The following is a 24,559-nucleotide window of genomic DNA, read 5'->3' on the forward strand; positions in this document are numbered from 1 at the left end:
ATCCAGATACCGACTCCTGCAGCTCATGGCTTCCCTGAATCATGGAGTCTCCCTCTCTTTTTTTTCGGGATCAGCTTCCTTTGGTCTTACCCTGGGCTGAATCGATCCCTCAGTCAGAAAAGTCTCTCTGCTACAAAAAAACATGCCTCTTTGTCCCTCCCACTTGCCCCAACCTTCCTTTTTTGATTCTGAGAGTCTCTCTGTGCTTATAAGTAGGACCCTACCAAATTCACGGCCATAAAAAATGCATCACGGACCATGAAATCTGTTTTTTACTGTACTTTTATCCTATACTATAAAAATACCCAATAATATAGGGTAAAAGTATACACAAGTACACAGCGTTTCTTAAACTGGAGGTCCTGACCCAAAAGGAGGGGTCTCAAGCTTATTGTGGGGGTGGAGAGGCACAATATTACCACCCTTACTTCGGTGCTGCTGCTGGCGGCAGCGCTGCTTTCAGAGCTAGGCACCCAGCCGGCAGCTGCTGCTCTCCAGCTGCCCAGCTCTGAAAGCAGCGCAGAAGTAAGGGTGGCAATACCATGACCACCCCCCTACAATAGCCGTGTAAACCCCCCTTTTGTGTCAGGACCCCAGTTTGAGAAACGCTGAGTCTTAAGGGCTTTGCATGTTTATATTCTGCCGTTTTTAAATACAAATTCCTGTTTTGTTACAATACCGTGATATTATATCTGAAACCATGAAATTCAAGATTTTAAAAATGCTATGACCGTGAAATTTACAAAAATGGACCATGAATTTGATAGGGTCCTATTTATAAGGTCCTACCACTAACCCTGGTTTCTTTGGCCTTGGCTACACTGGCAATTCACAGCGCTGCACTTGCTGTGCTCAGGGCTGTGAAAAAACACCCCCCCCTGAGCGCAGCGAGTGCAGTGCTATAAAGCGCCAGTGTAATCAGCGCCTGCAGCGCTGCGAGCTATTCCCCTCGGAGAGGTGGAGTACTTGCAGCGCTGCGAGAGAGTACACACAGCCGAGGCAGCACTGTTGTGAATCCGCAAGTGTAGCCAAGGCCTTTGTTTCCTCTTTTCTGCTCCCAACCCCAACCTCCCTCAGAGAAGCTGGAGAAAACTAGTTCTCCTAGTTTCAGCCACCCTGTTGTCCTAAGGCCGTGGCTACACTCAAAACTTCAAAGCGCTGCCGCGGGAGCGCTTCTGCGGCAGCGCTTTGAAGTACGAGTGTGGTCGTGTGCCAGCACTGAGAGAGAGCTCTCCCAGCGCTGCAGGTACTCCACCTCCACGAGGGGATTAGCTTACAGTGCTGGGATCAAGGATCCCAGTGCTGGGGCACTGTTTACACTGGTGCTTTACAGCGCTGTAACTTGCTGTGCTCAGGGGGGTGTTTTTTCACATCCCTGAGGGAGAAAGTTGCAGCGCTGTAAAGCGCCAGTGTAGCCAAGCCCTAAGGTGCTTCCATCTGAATGGGAGCCATTCAGGTTAACGACTCTCCATTGTCCCTGGTCTGGGAGAGACATGCTACAGCCCTGATAGCAGAGGGTGTCATTCAGTAATGTAAAATCAACCAGAATTCATAAATTGTAGGTAGATTCCCCAAATCATCACAGCTTTTATATATATTACCTCTGAACACGGCACTACATTTTTAGTGAAGAAAATGTTAACTATGTAGCTCCAGGAAGAATGCACTCAGCATTTTAATTCACAAAATATGTTTAACCTTTACATGTGAATGGTCCTCAATGCCAAGCTACAAGATAAAAAGACAGCTATGCATTTAGATAAAGATGCCATTATTTTCTACTTAATAGAACTGCTTTGTACGTCTGGAACTATTATGCATCAGTGTTAGGATTAGTAATGCCAGGCAAGACATGGTGTTATTTTAGATTTTTGAAACAACTCCACCCCTCTCAGTTCATTCACCGCCTGCTGGAGCTAGAAAGTACAGTGCAATTATGTTCTCTACTATATGAGACTTAAAAGGAAACCCAAGACATTATCAAGGAGATAATTTTTAAAGCTATAAAAAATATGTTCACTATTGTTTATAATAACCCTTGTGAAACATACAACTGAAATCTGATTCCTTAACTAAATCGTATTTTTCTCCGTTGTGTGTGAACATTGGTTTGTTATCTTTGGGTGCCCCAGCCGTGCTGGATTGATGGTGCTGACACTGCTTCCAGGGAGCGAGGAGGGAGAGGTGCAGGGTGAAGAACATTAAATTATTTACAATACCCGCACAATGGTTCACATGGACTTTGCAAAAACTACAATAAACTAATCAATTAAATTTGTGATCTTCAAGCTCCAGCACTGTCTGTCCGTCTGTAACAGCCATGATCTTATGATCTTAAATGTACTTTCTAATCACTTGAAGATAATTATCTAATTTCCAACAATGTAACTGCAAGCTCAGAAAACAGATTATGATTATTTAACAAATACATAAAGAGTAGTTTTTCCAACTGCATCCTCGCATGGTTAAAACATACTGGGCCAAATTTACCCCCGTGTAACTAGGCCAGATTTTCCGAAGAGATCAGTTCCCATTTAGGAACCAAAATAAATGGTCAAGATTTTTCAGAAGAGCTCAGTGTTTTGAGTGCTCTGCTTTTTTGACAATCTGGTTCTACTAGCTGAGGTTTTTTGAAGATCTGGTGTCAATTGGCAGTTCTGAGTACTTGCAAATCTGTCCCCCTTCAGGTGAACCCAACCAAACGTCAATTTTGTTGAAGTCAGTGGAATAGCACCAGGGATGAATCTGGCTGTATCTAGATTTATCTGTAAATCTGGGTTCCCTTTTGTGAACCCAGAGTTTACAGTTTCCGGAAACTTTCTGAATTTAAAAGAGTTTCCTCCCCATTGAAGTGCATACAAATAAAGCAAAGTGTTCTGTGCTAAATATTATGTTGCTACAGCCACAGCGTCTTGGCAGAAAAGATTTTTATCTAACTAAATTTAGGAAACTAATAATGTTGTCTGTGATATAAAATATTTTCCCATAGAAAATTTCTGTTGCATTCCCCCCCACACTCAGACTTTCGTTATTGCTCTTAAATTGAGTAATTTAAGTTACAAGTCTTTTCTTTTGTAATGTTTAACATCAAAACAAGTTGCTTTCCTCAAATAGCAAAGAAGTTTCCAAGGGCAGATATTTATGAGTCTTTATAAATGGTTGTACAAAAGCTACAATGTTTTGATTGCATTCCTGTTTTGAAAGGCAATTCGGTGGACGGCCCCTCACTCCTGCTCGGAGCGAAGGACCTCCCGCCAAATTGTCGCCGCAGATTGCGATTGTGGCTTTTTTGTTTGTTTGTTTGTCTGCTTGGGGCGGCCAAAACCCAGGAGCTGACCCTGCTTGTTGCCTCTCCAGGTCAGTGCTGAATCACATTAGGCCAGTGGAAGCTTACAGCTATGCTCATGCTGTACCTGTTCTCTGGTTAGACAGAGAACTAAAGCCTCCAGGGCTGCCAGTCTAGTGCCGTATTATTGCCTAGGCCAACAAGGCCTAGGCCTAGGGTGGCAAATTTTCAGGGGCGGAAGCTCCCCTCCGCGCCCTGCCCCCCTGCTCCAGCTCATCTCCGCCTCCTCTGCAAGCGCGCCACGGCGTCCTGTTTCTCTCCCCTCCCAGCACTTGTGCCGCGAAACAGCTGTTTCGCAGGGCAGGGAGGGAGGGGGGAGGAAGGGGAACGCCACGCGCTGGGGAAGAGGTGGGGCCGGGGGCAGGGATTTGGGGAAGGAATCCAATAGGGGAAGGGAGGGGGCAGAATTGGGGAGGGGACTTTGGGGAGGGGGTTGGAATGGGGGCGGGAAAAGGGCGGAGTTGGGTTGGGGCGGGGCCAGGGCGGCAATTATTTCCCGGCCTAGGGGCGGCAAAATTATTAATCCGCCACTGCCTCAAGCAATACATTCATTTTTTATTTGATCAATATTTCAATTGGAACCAGGCTGAGTTTTGACAGTGAAGCAGGAAATCTACTGTAGAAAAAGCTTGGTTCTTTGGCTCAGTGGGTTGTGGATGCATACCAATGCAGTATAGATAACATGCTTAAGCTTGGGGGATCTTGTTTCACATTAGATACTCATTGCCTGCCTTTCTAGAGGAGTAATGCTGAATTCATGGCTATCTAGAAGGCAGTATATTAGGGAATTATTCCACTACATTGTGAAGGAAAGCCAGAGACTCAATTTTACCTGGATAGACTGGTTGGTGATACAGATCAAGGATTAGCTTAATGAGAATCAGTTTATTATGGAAAAAAGGCTGCAACTTAATTAACCAAAACAACTAGCCAGTCAGTTGTTGTGACAAGTTGTAACTCCCTTGTAATTCCAAATTCCCAAGCCTGGTGAGACACTAAGATCAGACACAAGCCCCTGAGGGCTTGCTTAAAATACAAAAATCTCAATAGGGCATTGCCACAGGCTTCCACTCACCGCTGGGGCACCTCCTTGTGGCCACGTCTGGTGATTAGCTCCACTCGGATGCCATATCCCTTTCCTCGCCCCATGGTCTCGCTCTCTCTCTAGGACCTGGTGTATTCCTTCTTTGTGACTCAGCCTTCCAGCCAGGTCACTATAATCCTCCCTTCCAGGGTATCATAGTCCTATTGGACAACTGTCCCAGACAGTCTTTGGCTCCACTGCCCAGTCTGTGCCACTTCTCCAGCAGCTTGTAGGGGATCCCAGCCTGCCTGCACTCTGGGTTCCAGTTCTATGTCCAGCAACTGCAGTCTGCTTGTGCCCTGACCTAGTTGCTATTTCCCTGGACTCCTTCCTACTTCTCTGCTCTTATCTTCTGATCAGCCCAAACTCCCTCCTCCCAGGGAATAACTGCAGACTACCTAACACCATAGCCCTGGACACACCTCCTTCTTCCAGGGAGTGACTGCAGACTACTTCCCTGTCACCCCTTTCTGCTGCCAACTTCTGGCTTTATACCAGCGCAGTCTTCACCTGCTCAGCTGAGCTTTCATCTTCCATCAGTCTTTCAATCCCTGGCTCTCCCTCAGTTGCGCCAATCAAGTTAATTAACCTTACTTAACCTACTCTGCCTTGTGTGGGGGTGAATACCCCATCACAGGCCTAGATTCCAAGGCCAGAAGGACCATTGTGATTATTTAGTCTGACCTCCTGTATAGCACAGGCCATAAAACCTCCCCAAAATAATTCCTGGAGCAGATCTTTTAGAAAAACCTCCACATCTTCATTTAAGAATTGTCAGTGTTGGAGAATCCACCACGACCCTTCGTAAATTGTTCCAATGTTTAATTACTCTCACCATTAAAATTTATGCCTTATTTCCAGTCTGAATTTGTCTAGCTTCAACTTCCAGCCACTGGATCCTGTTATACCTTTTCTCTGCGAGATTGAAGAGCCCTTTATTAAATATTTGTTCCCCATGTAAGTACTTACAGACTGTAATCAAGTCACCCTTTAACCTTCTCTCTGTTAAAGTAACTAGATTGAACTCCTTGAGTGTCTTACTAAAGGCAGGTTTTCTAATCCTTTAATAATTCTCATGGCTCTTCTCTAAACCCTCTCCAATTTAACAACATTCTTCTTGAATTATGGGCACCAGAACTGGACACAGCATTCCAGCAGCGAGCACACCAGTGCCAATTACAGGAGTAAAATACATTCTTCAGAGCTACTTGAGATCCCATGTTTATGCATCCCAAAATTGCATTAGCTCTTTTGGCCACACTGGGAGCTCATGTTCAACTGATTATCCACTACGTCTCCCAAATCTTTTTCAGAGTTACTGTTTCCCAGAATAGAGTCCCCCATCCTGTAAGCACGGGATACATTATTTGTTCCCAGATGTATACATTTATATTTAGCTGTATTAAAATGCATGTTGTTTGCTTCCACCTAGTTAATTAAGCAATCTAGATTGCTTTAAATCAGAGACCTGTCCTTTTCATTATTTACCACTCCCCCAATTTTTGTGTCATCTGCAAACTTTATCATTGATGATTTTATATTTTCTTCTAAGTCATTTATAAAGATCTTAAAGTAGGGCCAAGAACCGATTCCTGCAGGACCCCTACTGGAAACAGACCTGCTCAGTGACAATTCTCCATTTACAGTTACATTTTGAGACCCATCAGTTAGCCAATATTTAATCCATTTAATGTGTGACATGTTAATTTTATATTGTTCTAGTTGATACAGGCTTGATTTCCTGCAAGAAATGAGCCGTCTCCCAGGTTTGCCCTCACAAGAGTTGGCTCTTGAGTATCACCTATGGTGAGACTGATTCTGAACATTTTCACCATACGCCTTGTTTGGGAGGCAAAGCTGTAACCCATTTTTGGCCTTCCAAATTTTGGCAATGAATTTTGGACCAGTCATAAGATGTGACATATGATTTGAAACTTGAAACAAATATAAAAGTGCTTTCATGCTGGCAGTGAAGGCGTGAGAATGGGAGCATCATAATTTTAAAAAGAAGTTACTATAACGGATGGTAACTTGACTCATTAGAAGATCATCCTGACATCCTTATGGTTATTACTATAACTATGGCATACTATAAAACACCAAGAGAATTCATACAGAAAGGAAGACACATATCAACATCCCATCCTATCTAGGGTGACCAGATAACAAGTGTGAAAAATCAGGACAGACTGTGGGGGGTAAGAGGCGCCTATATAAGAAAAAGCCCCAAATATCGGGACTGTCCCTATAAAATCGGGACATCTGGAAACCCTAATCCTATCACATAAAAAGACTAACATATAGAAAATTCCTATATGTCCAAACCAAAAAAACACTAGAGCACAGGATGCCCATATATCCAGGGAAATTATTCCTACCCCTTCAGGACAAAGCAAAAATCAGAACAAGCCCTAGCATTAATGAGACATGGCCATTAAAAACACAAAAACATTGGGTAGATTGACCCAGGATAAGATTTCTTGAATCTCAGGCCAGGGCCTTTGCCATAAGAATATACTTCTCCATCCTGCCACTCCCAGCTGTATTCAAACCAATGGAGAAGGGGAAGAACCAGAAGGGATATATTCAAACACTTACTATTACTGCGTGGTCTTTATGTCTCTTGGGATATCACTCCTCACCAGGGCCAACCAGAGGATTCAGAGGGCCTGGGAGAAAGCAATTTTGGGGGCCCCTTCCATAAAAAAAAGTTGCAATATTATAGAATACTATATTCTCGTGGGGTCCCTGCTGGGCCCAGGGCCTGGGGCAAATTGCCCCACTTGCCTCCCCCTCTGGGTGGCCCTGCTCCTCATTCATTGGTTATATCCTGCTGAGGGTCCTGCAAATGTGGGGATATTCCCTTAATAAACTTTTGCTGAAGGGCTTGTTGCCAAAGGCTACATTTACCTCTGGAAAACAAGTTTAGTTTTGGGTGTTAGCCTGAAAATGTTCTATTAATAACAGAGGTTTCATCCTGGCAAACATGAGAGTTTTTGTGAGCCCCACCAAACGGCATTTCCCAGAGAGATCAGGAGAGAAAGTGTAAGCATGCTGCAGTATTCCTCAGCCGAGTGATGAGGAATGGATGTTCTAGAGAGAGTCTGATGAAACACATTAACCCAGGACCTGGGAAACTTCATTTTGACAATAAAGAAAAAAAGGGGTTGGAAAAAACCCCACTAGCATACTGTCCTTGTTTAAAATATGACACTGAGAAAGCCTGTGTATAACCCAGCCTGAGAACATTAATTCTCATGCTCTGAAATGTCCTCTAAGTCCGTTAAGTTTATCTTCCAAAATACAGTAGAGATGTGCCACTGTGCCAGGAAACAGCTCGTTCCTGAGTGAGCTGGTTAAATTCCTGGTTCCCATTGCAAATGATGGTTCTTTTCGTGAGCAATATGCCTTTTCTGGGGATTTTATCTGTGAAGAGGGCATATCAATTAAAACACAATCATTAATAAAATCATCCACCTCCCTTTCCACCCGTGGTTCGTTAGATCCTGTACTTAGAATAGTGTGAATATCCATCCTGCTTTGACTTCCATGTTTCTATCCCTCATCTTTCACGGATAGTTGGATAAGCCCAAAGAAAATGTTTTATAAGCCTTACGTTCTTTGGGACAGGAACTGTCTTTTTGTTCTGTTAAAAGCACCTAGCACAAAGGGGTCCTGACTGGGTGTCCTAGGTGAATTTGTAATAAATAAATAAATAATAAAAGATCCCCCAGAGTTCAGTCCAATCCAGTGGTCCCCAAACTGGGACACAGAGGAATGCCCAGGGGGCGCGGCAGGGCCCAAGCCAGCCCCCACAGAGGGTGGGAAGAGAGCATCATCTAGCCCTGTTCTGCCCCCTGCTCTGCTCCAGCCCTGCCCCCGGCCATGACCCCTGCTCACGGCCCCGCTTCCGGTCTCCACTTTTCATCTCAAGGTCATTAATAATCACTTTCCCGCCCCCCTCCCCACTTTTTTTAAAAAATACTATTCTCCAGTCATAGAGTACATGGCGTGTTCTAGGAAATCTCTACTGAAAATGAGTCTCTCAATTCTTGGCAGACCTTTCCTAGAGATGCATATTACAGCATTCGATTAACCTGTGGGCATTCAGTTTCAGGCATATATGTACCACATGAAAGCCAGGCAAGCATACGGGCCTTACAGCTCATTGTAGTTTTATCAGTAAAAGCCATTTATTGCTTTTTTCCCCCACAAATACATTTTATCTTCAGCAAGTGAATCTAGAAAGATGTTTCCCTAACAGCTGAGATTGCTGACTGCCTCAGGAGGGGGAACTGACCAACCAAGACACCCCCAACTCAAATGTGTATCCAAACAGCCTAGATCTTTGGGGAAGTTCATACTGGAATGTCATAGGCTCATGCCAGTGCATAGCCACTAGCACCGCTAATGAAAATGGGATCGACGCCCATGGTAAGCAGGAAGTTTTCTCGGTTTCTCTTTCAAACAAAATATCCCACGGGGAAGAGGAAAAACTAACAGGCAGGCGCTGAGTCACCCTGTGGTTATAGATTTTATTGTTCGTGTTCCTGTGTTCAAACAACATTGTCCTTTAAAAAAAAAACCCTCTCAGCTGAATCGTAGCTAAGATGTTTTAGCATCAGTTGAATCAGATGCACGAATCAGTCATGTCATGGCCCTTCAAGACTGCAGTTTCATTAAGCGAATCTACAGGGGGTTTCTTTTATAACAATAGATCTTGAAGCTTATGAAAATGTTGGCTTTTTTACTCGTTAGTGTAGCAATGGGTCATCATTTCCATTTGTAACTTGTGCAAAAAAAAAAAAAAAGAAGGCGGAGGCTCTGGGGAAAATCAGGAGGAATATTGGAATATTTTAGGCAGCTGATTACAAGGAGTGCAATAACTATTTTTATGCTGTACATACCATTTGCACAGCACATTTAGCAGATGGACTGGCAAATTCTGTCTAGTCCAGCCACATGATGCAATTAGGAAAAAGAAAGTGGTTCTGCTTATTGATTCATGAATCTTTATTACGGTAGATTTTGGAAAGTGCAGAAAAGGAAGCCAAAGAGCCGAGAGTAGTTTAAATACTGCAGAGTCATGCTTTTGCTCAGAAAATGGTAAGTAGGAGAGATGATGGGGTTGGTCTGTTTCACTGTTGTTTTAACATTGGTTTTGTTTGTTTGGGATGCTTTTTAATTAAATTAAAAGTTCCAATTTAGGAAACTTCCAATTATGAGAACTTTAGGGAGACCAAACCCAAGAATTCACTAGTTTAGTAAAGGCTGGGGGTTGACTGACTGTCCAAAGCTCTGTTGTGATTGGCCACATGAACCTTTTGGAGGATGTCTCAGCTATTCACCAGCTCCCCAAAGGGCATTCTGCGAGGATCTCACCATTGAAACACAAACAATCCCTAAGCCCATTAAGTTAATGGGAAAGGTTAATGGGAAATAAAGGTAATAAGGGCAGTGGATGGGAATGCTGGAAGAATGGGTGAAAAGATGCAGTTAAGGGACTGGTGAAGGGCTGAAAGAGGAAAGGAGCAAGTTTGAACTGCCCTTATCACCACCACCACCAAATGCAATGCCACCAGATATGGCCCTTTCAGCGACTGTTAACCCTCTTGCAAAGCAAGCAAAAAGCCCAGATTCAGGACAACCTGCCTATCCAAGAACGGTTCTTATGCATGTGTTTAAATCCTATTGACAATAATGAAACTTAAGCACATGCTTAAAGTTCAGCATGGGCTCAAGTGTTTTCCTGAATCAGGGGCTAACCTAGGAACTGTTTCATATCCTAAATTTAGCATTTGTCAGAGAAAGTGAATTGAAAGTAGCCATTGGGCCACAAACCACAGCTGCAAGCGCAGCTGGGCTTCTGAGGGCTAGAAGGAAAAAGGAAGAGTTCACATAGGAAGGACACTTTAAAGAAAGAGAAAACAGGCTGAGAAAAAATAACAAATAGCTCATATACTAAAAATAATGGAGAATAGGTGTTAGAAACATTTCTTAAATGTTCTTGCTTGTGCTTTTAATAGACACTACTCCTCAGAGCGAAGGACTACATTGCACTGATTGCCACAATAGCGTATTTTGAAAAAGGGTTTTCAAATAAAAATGCATAGAATTACAGAGTTGTTCTCTGACAGCAATCAGCCACTCAAGTGTGTGAGTTAATAGGCACACATCTGGGGTGACTAAAGGCATGGAGCTAAATGCATGTGAGGTGCTTCCACCGGTGTATTACTAATGCACATCTTGGAATGGCTTATTGGTATAAGGGCTTGTTTAAAACCTTCCAAGATGCTAATTACGCAGGTCCTCTGTCACAGGGTCCACTCACCGCTAGTGGCGCCTCCTGCTGGCCATCCTGGGGATTAGCTCCGGGCAGGCATTGCGCCTTGGTGGTGTCTCTCCCACCATCCTCTCACCCTGCAGACCTCTCTCTCTCCAGGAACTGCAGCCTCCTCTTCATGGTTCAGCTCTTCAGCTGGGTCACCATGTGTTCCCCACTTCTGGGGCTTCAGAGGCCTTCTTGGCAAATGGGCTCAGGCAGTCTTCCTGCTCACTGCCCTGTTGGTGCCACTTCATCAGCTGCTGGTCAGGGGACCTGGGCCCACCCTCTACTCAGGGGCCTGGCTCAGGGGCTCTCTCAGCAGCAGCCAAGGTTTGACCTACCTCACACCTTGCTGCTCTTTCTCCTAAGCCCTGCCTACCTCTCTGGCGTTCCCCCTTCTCTGGGTTTGCCAGTCCAAACTCTCCTCACCCAGGGAGTAACCTAGGCTACTTGCCTTTAGCCCCAGACACACCTCCCTTCTCCCAGGGAGTGACTGCAGACTCCTTCCCTGCAGCCTCTTTCTGTTGCCAGCTACCTCTATACAGGCCCCTCCTGTTCCTGTGCAGTGGAGCCTTGCATCTGATTAATCAATTCCTGCTCCCTGGCTCTTCCTCCCGGGGCAGCCTGGAAAGTTAATTGGGCCTAGCTGGCCACCTTAACCCCTTCCAGTCCTGTGTGGAATGGACACCCCATCACATCCTCCTTATACTGTGAATTTATTTATGTGCGCTGATTTACACCAGCTGAGGATAAAAACCTATTATGGCTCCAATCCTGCAAAGGCTTACACAAATGCTTATATTTAAACAGGAGAGAAAAGGTGGGGGAGGTAACAGAAGTTGATCCAATAAAAGCTATTACCTCCCCCACCTTTTCTCTCTAATATCCTGGAACCAACATGGCTACCACAACACTGCATGCATACATTTAAGCATGTGAGTAGACCCAGTGACATCACTTGACATTTATTTATATTGTACATGATTTGCAAACTTGCTCTTAAAATCCAGCGCAGGCTCAAAAATCTGCTATTATTATTTTCATTATTGTGTTATTATATGCTCAAAATGTGTTAGGCCCTGTACAACATGCAGTATAGGAAAACACAGTCCTTTCCCTAAAGAGATTGCAATTTATGACTGCATCCTGCAAACACAATGCACATGAGTACTTCAACTGAACTCAAAGTTAATCCCATACGTAAAACTGCATCCACATCACGAAAAAAGGCGTTTTCTTACCATGTGTTACCTAACATGTAAAAAAATCACAGTGAAGACAAAGCACTTTGTAGTTTTCACACATGTTAACAGGTTGAGGTAAACAAGAAAGGGGAGTGTCACATTTGTCTGCTAATATGCATTAAAACTACAACAGCCGTGTCTTTACTTGTGTTAGTTGCCACATACTAGGGAACACATGGTAAGAACACACTTTTTTTCCTGGTGAAGACAAGGCTTGAGTGTTAGCATGATTCAGGCTAAGGCTACACTAGGAAAAAGGTGAATTTTTACCCCTTGTTAAACTAACCCGTGTTAATCAACCCATATTAAAATCCTAGTGAAGACAAGAGAATTGAAGTTTTAACTCATGTTAGTGCGGGTTTTTACCATGAGTAGCCACAGGGATAATTACCATGCATTAGCTATAATGCTGTAAAAACATAGTGGTGACAAGGCACTGTTAAACTAGGTGAAGTCAGCCACACACAGGGAGTATAGTGTTGACGTCACCTACCTACCTCATCATAAAAATTACAGATGCCTTGTCTCCATTTACAGTGAGATAACGATCACACATTCGTTATCTTGTGGTAAAAACACCTTTTTGTCAGTAAAGACAAAGCCTAAGAAGCTAACTGTACAAACATTTATGCACATGTGTAATTTTAACCCTGTGAGTAGACATAAATGGAACTACTTAAATGAGCAAAATTACTCACATACCTAAAGTGTTTCAGGCTCAGGCCCTAAAAAGACAAGAAAACAGAACAGGGTGGGGAGAAGAGATACAATATGCAAGCAAAACAGAGAGTATACTGATTGGTACACACACAATTCATTCAAGTTTTTAAAATACACTTTTAATGACATTTTATATGAATTTTCTTATTTTCTCTTATTTTCTTAAATATATAAATATTATTGTAAATTAATTTCCCAGTCTCCAAATTAAATCTAGATTTTAATTAAATGTAAATGACAAATTCAAGCATGACTGTTAGATTAGCTGATACTGTCACACTTTATTTTGCTTTTTTAGAAATTGTTACAGCTGTAGATTTGAACATTGAAATAGTTACCTGGTTTTAAATTTTTGCATTTTTTTCCAAATTGAGTTGGTCACGCTAGAGAGAAATTATCAGAAAAACTTATTTTAAAAAGCTAATGTGATTTTGAGTCATATGATATGAACTTGTTCTGTTCGATATAACTCCTACTCCCTACTTTCAAAAAAATTCCTCTGTTCTGAAATCAGTCCAGTGGCTATTGGAAGTGGTTACAGACATGAATTCCATTTTGTTTATGAAAACATTTTGGACAAAGCACTGATTGTTAAGGATTTATGAAAAGAATTAAAACCTATGAAATGTTGGCATAACTGCTATTTAGAGCATGAAAATGACATACACATGAATCACAGTTTCTTGGCACAGTTATTTATATACAGAAAAATAAAAAGCTTTGCTCAAGACAGAATTAATCAGCGTAGTTTTCATTTTTATAAGTTTGATTTTAGTGTCTTGTGAAATAAGAAAAATTTGGGCCAAATCCTGGGGCTAGTTTTACTATGGCAGAAAAGGGCGTATTAGCCCCAAATGGCTGCATAAGGAGGCTGAATACAAGGCTAACTGATTTGGAGGGCAACTGACCTATGAGTAGGCAGAGGGCAGCAAGGACAGATTCATATTCACTCAGTGGCAGGACGTGCAAAGTTTCTTGAGAGGTAGGATATTTGTGCAGGAGACCTCCTCTCTCCATCACCCGAGTCATTTCTATATGGGTGAGATGGGGTTGGGTTTCCTAATTTTTTCATGAAGTAAAAGTAAATAATTTTTGCCGTACTTCAGGAAGAGATGCACGGGGTGCTCCCTCCCTTACTAACCAAAACTGAAGAAAGAGGTCTTTTTACTCTTGGGGATGGATTTGCTCCTTAAAATACACGGATGCATTTTGGTGTATCTTTTGGTGAATCTCTAATACGGTGACCAGATGAGGGAAAGTAAATATTGGGACACATGGAGGGGGGGAGGAGGGGAGGGTGCCCGCTGGCGAAGCAAAAAAAAACAAAAACAACCCCGAGTCAGTCCTGCCTGCGGAGCAGGGACACACCCCGAAATATTGGGACGGTCCCGATTTTATCGGGACATCTGGTCACCCTAATCTGTATACACCTCGATGTTCAGAGATAGGTGAGGGATTTGCCTGTCAGATGTACAATACCCCTGAATGAGTCAGAATGATGAGTGATATCTACCATCTGTAGGTTGGTCAGGTATTTGAAAAATACCTGTGGGTATCAGGTTCCCCCACCCTGTTGACCCATCCCTGGCAAAATACAGGAAACTCCCTTTGCTCCGTCACTGCTACAATCCACCTATCTGCCAGTGCTTGCCCTGGAGAAGAGATGAACTGAGAATTCAGTCACAGACAGTTAAAATCAGAATTAAAAATAGCAGTCAAGGTTGGGAGATAAGTGCCCAACTGTCACTGAAACTCAGTAGGAATGAGGTGCCTAACTCCCTTGGGCCTTTTGAACATCCCAATCTTAGGGATTAGGCTAGACCAGCAGGTGATAAAGACATATAGTAGTTATAGGTTTCCTTTGTTTAAAGCATGTGGTTTAACATGTTGTGTATAGTTTCATTGTACCTTAGTCAGAACTCCTAGTGTAAATGCATGCAGTCACCGCATAGGACATAAAAAGGTGTGGCTTTCTGCTCAGCTAAACAAGCCAATCATGTACAGTTTATAGGGCCATTCTGGTTTAGAAAACGGTGGGCTTGATTCCCTGCTGCATTGCTCCTGTTCGATAAACGGGTAATTTCACTGCAATCACTGATGTCATACCGGAGTAAAACAGGAGGGAAAACAGGGTGAGTCAGCCCTACAAACTGTACAGAGAACTTTTTCCTTTCTGTCTTCCAGTAGCAAATGACAACATTATTGCCAACTGCCCACACTCAACACTAAAATTAACCTAGCAATGGCAGGACTTCAAGTGCTGCATTTGACATGTCTGAGGAGCATGTGAGCTAACAGACTGAAATGATATTTTGTTAAGTCACTTTGCTGGCCACCTGTGCTTGTGGGTGCATTTTTGTTTTTGTTTTCCAGTGAAAATACAATAATACAAAATGTCCAAGAAAATAGTAAAGACTTGGGCTTACGGTAACAGCCATAAGACTAGGCATCTGCAGCTGCAGCTTTAGAAAAACCAACCAAATTAAACGCTCTGGGCTCAGGCCTACAGCCATGACACACACAAATTCTCTTTGAATTACATGTGGGTAAAAGCTCCCCCCTCTCCATCCCTCCCAGGCCAAACTTTTCAAACTTCAGTGCCCAAATTTAGGCTCCTAAACACACATTTAGGCTTCTAAACAGAACTGTACTGATTTCAAAGCCGCCAAACCTTTGCAATGCTCATTAACTTTAGTGAGATTTATATTGGCTCAGCACCTGTGAAAAATCAGGCCCATATAAATGACGTAGGCTCTTAGGAGCCCAACCTGCATACCTGCCTTCTTTGAAAACTTTAGCCCAGAATTGTTTTGGACATTTATATTTGAAGAACTCTGTTCTCTTCATTTAAGTGAAGCTTTTAATCCTCAATCAGATTGTTTTGCTGTTTCTGAGTATTATTATTTAATACCAATAATATTATCTAAATAATTTCACATTCAAAGAAAAACCAGATTAGGAAAAACTAAAGAACAGAGTGCAGAGCCCTATGAAGATGAGCTAGCAACAACAAAAAAGTCACCGTAGAAAAAGTGACTTGGAAAAATCATAGCAAAAGATCAGCATTATAGAGGGTTAAATATACACAAGTAGGGCTGGCCTGTTCACACATCCCTGTTATCATTCATCAGACTGTACATGGGAGATCTGACCTGGAGATTCTTCACTCAGAGTGGTCAGTAAGTTGAACCATTCTGCTTGTGGGTCTCTTTGCTATTGTCTGAACTGCTCATACATTTCTTTGACATTAATAGGATCATCTGTGAGTGAGAACTACTCACATGACTGACAATTGCAAGATGGGCCCTAAATGTGGCATAAAAAACACAAAGTAAAAAGAAAATAGAGCAGGAAGTTTGATTGGGCGGGGAGGTAAGAGAAGTGACTAGAAAGGGCAAGAAAAAAAGGAATATTTGCTCATGAGGGAGTATTAGTGGAACAATATGCACATTAGAGAATGTGCAATTCTATCACACTATCATCGATTAGGCCTACATTTTCAAAAGTGACTAGTGATTTTGGGTATCTCAATTTTTGGGTGTCCAACTCAAGGCACCTAAAGGGGGTCTGGTTTTCAGGAAGTGACAACAACCCAGCCTTTGAAAATTAAGCTTTTTAGAGATGTTTCAGTTTAGGCACCCAAAACTGAAGGATTCAAAATCCCTGGTCACTTCTGACCATCTGGTGTCCTTGGATAAGGGATGGAAGGCCTTCAAACTTTAGGAAATTTGGTTCCACTAGACAAAGGTTTAGTTTGCTTTTTATTTTGTCTAAATAAGTTCAGCTATCCCTGCATGGCTATCTGATACTGACCAATAACAGCTGAGTCTTTTTGGTTATCATGGCCCTAAGCACTCTGCACAAAGATAGACCTACATTCCACAGCAAGGCCCCCTGGTTCTGATCTATCCCAGTGCTGAATTTGCAGCCCATTGGAAATTTTCTGGCAGCTTCAAGTAAATTCAAACTCTGACGCTTTTATTGAATCATATTTGAAAAATAAATCTTGCAACCAGCATAATATTCCATGTGCTAATTCACCTGATTTTATCCTGCCCCCAAATTTTCCATTCACTGCAGATTTTTGTATTGCCAATGCATAACTGCATTAGAATGGCGGTGGCTTTGGTGGAAAGAGAGTTTTAACCTTGAGAAGCTGTAGGCAGCAGTTTCAGATTTCATATCCACGAGGCAGTTGAATCTGTTGGCAGTAAGGAAGTTCTGGACTTCCTCTTTCACTCACCCTGAGAGGGCAAGGGCAGAGGTGACTTGAACACTTTGGAAAGTGGAACTCCAAGTTTCCTATTCCAGCAACCAACCCCAACCCCCATCTCCCAGTCCCAATATGCTTCAATGCACCAAACAATTATGGATAAGCACATTAACTAGATGCTTCAGCTAAAATGATTGATGTAAAATAGTTAATGTTGATATTTAAAATGCCATCATTAAGCTTCAGCATTAACACCCACGGCATGAGGCAATGCCCACATTTCAGGAACTATTATTTCAGGCCACCTGACTGCTGTATGCTTTCCTGTCTCTTTGAGTGTGCAAGTCAATTAAAGAGCTTGGAATAGAACTCAGATGCTTAGTGCCTGTCTCGAGCCATTAGGCCACAATCCCTCCCATTAATTTAAAAGATTCCTGCCAGTCTGTAATGTATTTTTCCAGGTTCGGGACTTCTTTCTTCTTTTCTCTTTACAAAGTTTGCATCAGTGGAGGTGTGACTATTTTTTGTACCTTTGGGAACACTAGCAGGATGAAATTTGAGAAACCCTGCCATAAAGATTGGATTTGAAGGATATCAGGCCATCCTGAGACTTTCCATAACCATACTGCTCTGTAAACTTTGTATTTGTAAAACTCACTGCCTTCTGCACTGAGTTGATGGAGTAGCACCTAGGATTGATGGCTCATATGTTGTTTCCAGGTTCTGGCATACAGCTGAGACCAGGGGAGCCTGAGGTTGATGCTGATGCAGAAGAAGACGATTCTGTGAGTAATGTTACTGTTCACTTCTGAAAGCTTGCTAATTAATGTTTTAGTTACACTTTTTTTCACAAAGATGTGTCTATTATTACTTCTGTTAAGGAGATATCCTGGCAGCTTGATCGGCCTTTTGATAAACTGATGTTCAGATATACAGAATTTGGGGCAACGTCACATGCATTAGAGTGGGGCTCTTTGCATTCAAGAGAGGGCTTTCCCCCTCAGAGATTTGTAACGTGCCAGTAAAAGTTATATTCCATGGTATAGCAAATTCTTGTTTTCACAGTGGTTGAATTTTTGTCCACTGGCATGAGCTTCCCGAGAGACCCCAGAAAGAATTTTGCTGAGTCATCCAGAATTCCTCCTAGAAATTCCAACTGCTATGAGGCTCCACTGCACATCTGAGGTTACTGGGGGCATAATTAACCCTAAAGCATGGGGGGAAAGTCGTCATAACCTCTTGTGATCATTATTTCTGTCTAATCTGTCTGTATTTCAAATATCAGAGGGGTAGCCGTGTTAGTCTGAATCTGTAAAAAGCAACAGAGGGTCCTGTGGCACCTTTAAGACTAACAGAAGTATTGGGAGCATAAGCTTTCGTGGGTAAGAACCTCACTTCTTCAGATGCTTATGCTCCCAATACTTCTGTTAGTCTTAAAAGGTGCCACAGGACCCTCTGTTGCTTTTTACTGTATTTCAAATGTATCCTTAGTTAAGAAAGACATTGTGAAAGCATCATTTCTGTTTCCAAGGACTATATCCTCTGTTGTTTATATCAAATTCTTAAATGGGAATTATGTTTGCCCCAAAAGAAAATAACGAATGGCCATTCTGCAGCCACTGTGACTGGTATCAGGCTTGCACAGAGAGGAATTTTATATTATATTCATTGCCTCCTGACCAATAGGGATTACTGTTGCTAAATGTTGACCATTATTTCCCCTCATTTCTTTCCTGCAGGTCAATGAAGTGACAATAGAAAACATACGGCCAAGGCCACAAGGATCCTCTCCAGTTTATGAGTATTCCATAGAAGAAGAATATTTTAACAAAAAGGCAAGACATACATAAGGTTTTCATGTTACACTCAATTCATTTTTGGCCAAATTCTCATCTTTTGGGGCTTATTAGCAAAAATCCCATTGACTTCTGTAGGACTAGAATTTGGACATGTATAAAAAGTACTTTGAAATCCACACCCTCACCTTCTCAGTCCTTTCATAGCCGTTTTAGTTTACCAAACAGTGCATAATTACTTGTATTTATGGGCAGGAGAGTTTCAGGATTCAGCTGACATTTCATTGTGAAGAAAAAGCATGATCAGTAATATATTAAGAAAATATTTGGTTTTCTATATGAAAATGTAAAGCATTCAAGGATTTTTTCCTAATTCTTTCCTGATTGGAGGTGGGGTGGAGAGTATCAGGAAACAACTTCCTCGACCTTCCCTCACCTCTGGGTTCCAGCCCAGGCACCCTTTAATAAGCAGCCAAGGTGTGTCTACACAGACCCCTTGCTGCCTCCTTGGACCACTTCCTTCCTCCACCTGTCTTGAGCCTTTCCCACAGCCTTGTCCAAGGCTCATTGTCTATCAGCCTCTCTCTCTCTCTCTCTAGACCCCTTTCACAAGCTCACTGCAGAGCTTTAGCACTTTCTGCCACTCATGTGGCTTTGCTGCAGGAGAGTTTCTCTACTTCCCTAGCAGGGCAGTCCCTGACCCTGTGGGAGTTTTCCTGTCCCTCCACCAGCATGCAGAATCCTGGGAAACTCACTTTCTCCATCTTGCCTTCACAACTGCCTTGTACTCCCAGTTGCAGGCTGGCCTGCCTTCCTTCAGGGAGGCTCTATCTGCCAGCAGGCCAACACAGATACCTGGATGCAGCCAGTCTTCTGCCCCTGAATCAGAGCCAGATATCTGCTCTCCTTCCTGGTCAGTACCCCACTGAGCTTTTAGCTCCTCCCTCTAAGTTTGACAGCTACTACTGGTGTAGTGAGGCGGAGCTGATTGACCCCACAGGCTCTCATGAAATCCTCTTGCTCATTGTGGGGTTATACACACAACCAGTAGGGTTGCGCCCTGTCCAGGGTTTCCCAGGATTGTCTCTTTTTTGAGGTAGCTGTCCCAGACAAAATGGTTCGGCTATCCCATTTTTTTGTACCTCAGACATGCATGTTTAAACAAACATGATGAATCCACAGCGTGACTGACATACAGTTTGTTCCATCGAAAAAATATGAAATCAAAATATTTGGGAATTCTTGTCGGTTTCATCTAAACGTTTTGGTTGTAAAAAAAATTCTGTAAAATGATTTCTCATTTTGAAATGGCTTTTAATTTTATTTACAATATTTAAAAATGTTAAAAATGCTCAAAAATAAAATGAAGTATTATCTGCTTTGACTAAGCTGAAATGATTTTTTTTTTTCGGCTTTTTTTGGCCTTTTAAGTCACCAAAAATTAAAAAAAACTGAAACTATTTTTTTAAGTGCCAGCAAACAATCTGCACAGCTCTTATCATGCGGTTAAATCCACACACACTGAGCTGAAAATTAATATTATAGACTCTAATGGAGACATCCGCTACTGGTTTTTAAAACAGTAATAGACTTCAGTGTGAATTATGAACTTTAGCTCTCACCAAAATACAGGCTAAGAGCCCTGTTTTGAGCAAGGCACGGGCCATATAATCTCTGTGTGAACTTTACAATACTATTTTAGCCAAACACTAAATAATTACAATTGCTTTTCCAGCGACAAGAAGATACAGAGAACGAAAAATATTCTACAGACAAACAAAAAATGAGTCATTCACAGGTGAGTTTAAATGGTTACACAGAAAGCAAATTTCATTAGACAGTGCAAATATGGCAAGAGTAAACAGAGGAGAAAGAACAATGGATTCAGATGAGTTTTGGCAACCTGCTTAATAAATAAGATTTCTATTGTATACTTTTGTATATTGTATACTGTGTAAATCACAAGAAATGACTGCATCATGGGAATGTATGCATCACTGATATTTTCCCCTTCCCAATGGAAAGAACTTTGTTATAATGTAAAACTCTTGCCTTAATGGGATGGGATAGAGAGAGAATATAATCTTGCATGCCACACCTCTGTAAAAACCCATGAGCAATTTTTTACAGTTAGGCTCATTGTTTTCTACAGTATAAAAGCTTCACAGGTGTGTGTGACACACCAGGGTACAATCCAGACTAATGAGCAGCTGTATCACTCCTGCCCTGCAACCTTGGGTGCCTTACAATGCCTTGCTAAAGTAGCTGCCACCCACACCCTGAGTGTGTGTAACTGCAGCCTGCCAGCTACATGTGGGTTACATTCTGGTTTTCACCAGCCTTGACTATACTGCAGGGTAACCCCAACACACCTCCCACCCTAACCCCCATCTTAGATTTTCCGCAAAAATGAATGTCCTGTATTGCCCAGCACTCACCTGGACAATACAAGTTTTATTAAGTCCATTATTCCTTTATGAGACTAATATGCACACAACTTGAACCAAATGGAGTTATCCCGAGACACTTCAATTTAAACACACTGAAGCATAAAAGTCAGAAATGGTTACAAGAAAAATAAAGATAAGACGTTTACTAATGCCTAACAAACTATATCAGAGTCAAGCAAAGTTTCTCACCACATGCTTTCAGCAGTCTTACTGACCAAAACCTGTAGATCAGGACCCCTCTCCCAGAGTCCAACTTTGTCGCTTCAGGTGCAGAGAATGTGATTGGCAGAGAGAGAGAGGGGTGTATTGGGGTATTTGCCCCTTTTTACAGTTTCAGTCCCTCTCCTGAAAAACATTTCCAGCTGGCACTAGGAGACAAAGAGTCTATGTGGAAGGATGTTCCCTGCTGTTTTTTCCACCTGTTTGAACTTCCTTTGTCTTCTCTTCCTGCTTGAATACTCTGGTTACAGCTTACATGCAAATTAAGCAGAACACATATTCCTTTATTTAGGACAGACCTGTTTGCCAACGTCTGCTTGGGCAGGGCTGTGAGGATTGGAATATGTACACCATACAGGGAAATCTTATAAACTTTACGTACAATGTTGCCACACAATATTTTATCAGGACAATAGTGAACAGAAAATTATGAGTTTTCAAATGATACCTTACAAGGCATACTTTGTACATGTAGTGTGTAGGGTGCGAATACAGGGGTACATTCTGTCACTGCGAGTCCATGAGGTGATGGAGATCAACACACAGAATAAAGAAAAGAAAATAAGACTACAACACTTGCTTTCAGATGTGCCCTCTAATCCCTTGCTGGGAATAAAGGTGCACACTCTTCTGCGATACCCCTCTCTCTTTTATTTGCTCCACTGATCTCAGGATTGGAGTGTTCTAAGAAGAGTGAGTGGTCTCCCACATTTCTTATAGGTTGCTGCCATACAGAGACACATAAAAGCCAATTTTCTTGGTATGGTTGTTGTCAGACTCTACCATTATTTTATCTATTTGGGGCAAGTTTAACATACAGCCTTTTTAAGGTAAGAGTCTACATTTTTTACACACTCAAATCTCACGCTCGGGCAGATCATCAGCTGATATAAATGCTGACTTATCTCAAGAGTAGGGTAAGTCAAGGATCTGGCCCATTCAAGGAAATACAGGGCCAAAAACTGACCCTGGAAGATCTGAATGGCAATAAAAGAAGGATTAGTTTACGAATTAATATAATTTTTATCTATTGCTCACTTCTGACCAATCATATAGAGGAGCCAACGCAATCTTATGTCTGGCACATTCTTGAAAGTGCATTATTATTTACTATTTGTCTTATCGTAGTACCTAGGAGCCCTAGTCATGAATCAGGATGCACTGTGCTAGATGATGGACAAATACAGAACAAAAAAACATTCTCTGCCCCAAAGACACCAACAGCAAAGACCTGTGGAGAAGGTCAAACTCCTGTCAAGGGGTGGTGGTGGGAGAACAGGAAGACAGACCCTCAGGGGCTGAGCCCAGCTTGGCATAGGCACCGACTCCGTGGGTGCTCTGGGGCTGGAGCACCCATGGGAAAAAAATGGTGGGTTCTGAGCACCCACCGGGATTCCCCCTATCAGCTCTCCCCACCCACGTAGCGCCTCCTGCCCGTTGGCGGGCCCCGCTGATCAGCACCTCCCCCTCTCTCTCCACGCTCTCACGTGCCACAATCAGCTGTTTCACGGCATGCAGGAGGTTCTGGGGGGGGGGGAAGGAGCGAGGGCATGGCACGCTTGGGAGAGGGGGTGGAATGGGGCAGGAAGAAGCGGGGTGGGGATGGAACGAGGGCAGAAAGAGGCAGGGCAGAGGTGGGACCTTGGGGGAAGGGATGAGTGGGGGCAGGAGGCAGAGCCCTGGCAGAGCCAGGGATCCAGCACCCCCCGGCACATTGGAAAGTCGGCGTCTGTGCAGCTTGGGACTGGGGCGAATGAAATGAACTTTAAAGAGAGGACCCAGCCCTTCCTTCCTGAGGCTCTGTCTTTCTGCTCCCCCAGCCGTACTTGAACTGAGCAATCTGGCCCCTGTCCAATACAACACTTAAGCATGTGCTTAACTTTAAATATTTGCACAGTCCCATTGGAATGGAGTGAAGGTGTTCAGCACTTTGCCCATATTGTACATATAAGTTCCCATTTTTAAGCAATCTTTCTTGAGGGAGATATGGTAAGTATTTCTGAAGATGCTCATTTTGTGTGTGAGAGGAAGATTTCAATATAGTGTCAAGTGGTCGGTATGAATTAACAATGAATTTTAACATGACATCTTTCTGGGCATCTAGGAGTCTATGGAGGTGACCCTGAAAACAGAAGTGGAATCTGGTGCTAGCGGTTTTAGTGTGACTGGTGGAGGAAATGAAGGAATATTTGTAAAACAGGTGCTCAAGGGATCCCCTGCTTCAAAAATATTCAGTTTGAGAGAAGGTACAGTCTGATATTCTGGATTTTTTAAAAACACTATTATCTAGAAATTTGAAAAAAAAAATCACAAAGTTTGTTTATAAGTACACACACACACACTCATATTTTCAGATACTAGCAAAAATAGGTCCCCGTCCTGCAAACACCGATGCACATGTTTAACTTTACTCCCATGAGCAGTTTGCAGGATCAGTACCTGAAATAATAATGAAATATGGATTTCCTATAAATCATGGAATACACTACTTTTCACTAGAACTAGTCAGTAATTAAAAAAAAAAAGAAATATGATACAATTAATTCATTAAATTTCAAAGATAAAAGTACCTTACATCTATGAAGAATGTGGCCCAATATGCAGTAAGCCTTTTATGAACTATTATGTGTATGAATACACAATAATACAATAAATAATACTATTTAAACAAATAAAACTCCAAAACATACATATTAAAACAAATCATGATATGCTTTATATAATCATCATATGTTTATGACCCTTCATGTTTATGTGATCATCAAGAACAATGTGATTTGAAAAACCGCATGATATAGCAAACTGATATCTTAAAATAAAATGTCTGGTACCGTTTGCAGGTGATCAGCTATTAAGTGCCACAATATTTTTTGATAATATCAAATATGAAGATGCACTCAAGATTCTACAATATTCCGAGCCATACAAAGTACAATTCAGTCTCAAAAGAAAACTTGCTGGGAAAGAAGAGCTAGAAAAAATACATTCTACAGCACAACACAAGAAGGAAAAAATAAGTCAGGTAAAATTATTTCTGTATCATGTTAGAAAGAATAGGAAAATACTACAAATGTACATTATATAGTAACATTGGAGATGGGGAAATACAGGCCTTTGTCCTGCAAATACACACATGCTTCACTTTACTATCTTTATGATACT

At 42.2% G+C, this 24,559-nt stretch overlaps 1 protein-coding gene across 2 annotated transcripts in view; it reads left to right on the forward strand.

Annotated features, from left to right (window-relative positions):
- AHNAK2 (AHNAK nucleoprotein 2) overlaps nucleotides 1-24,559 on the forward strand; it is an 81,401-nt gene that overhangs the window by 41,814 nt on the left and 15,028 nt on the right. For both annotated transcript variants that reach the window (XM_034767862.1, XM_034767863.1), the window contains exons 2-6: nucleotides 17,653-17,717; nucleotides 18,672-18,767; nucleotides 20,464-20,526; nucleotides 23,502-23,643; nucleotides 24,238-24,419. In XM_034767862.1, the coding sequence (XP_034623753.1) occupies nucleotides 17,653-17,717; nucleotides 18,672-18,767; nucleotides 20,464-20,526; nucleotides 23,502-23,643; nucleotides 24,238-24,419 (548 nt within the window). The remainder of the gene's footprint in view (nucleotides 1-17,652; nucleotides 17,718-18,671; nucleotides 18,768-20,463; nucleotides 20,527-23,501; nucleotides 23,644-24,237; nucleotides 24,420-24,559) is intronic.

This window comes from Trachemys scripta, chromosome 4 (assembly GCF_013100865.1).
Source record: "Trachemys scripta elegans isolate TJP31775 chromosome 4, CAS_Tse_1.0, whole genome shotgun sequence".
Lineage (NCBI taxonomy): Eukaryota > Metazoa > Chordata > Testudines > Emydidae > Trachemys > Trachemys scripta.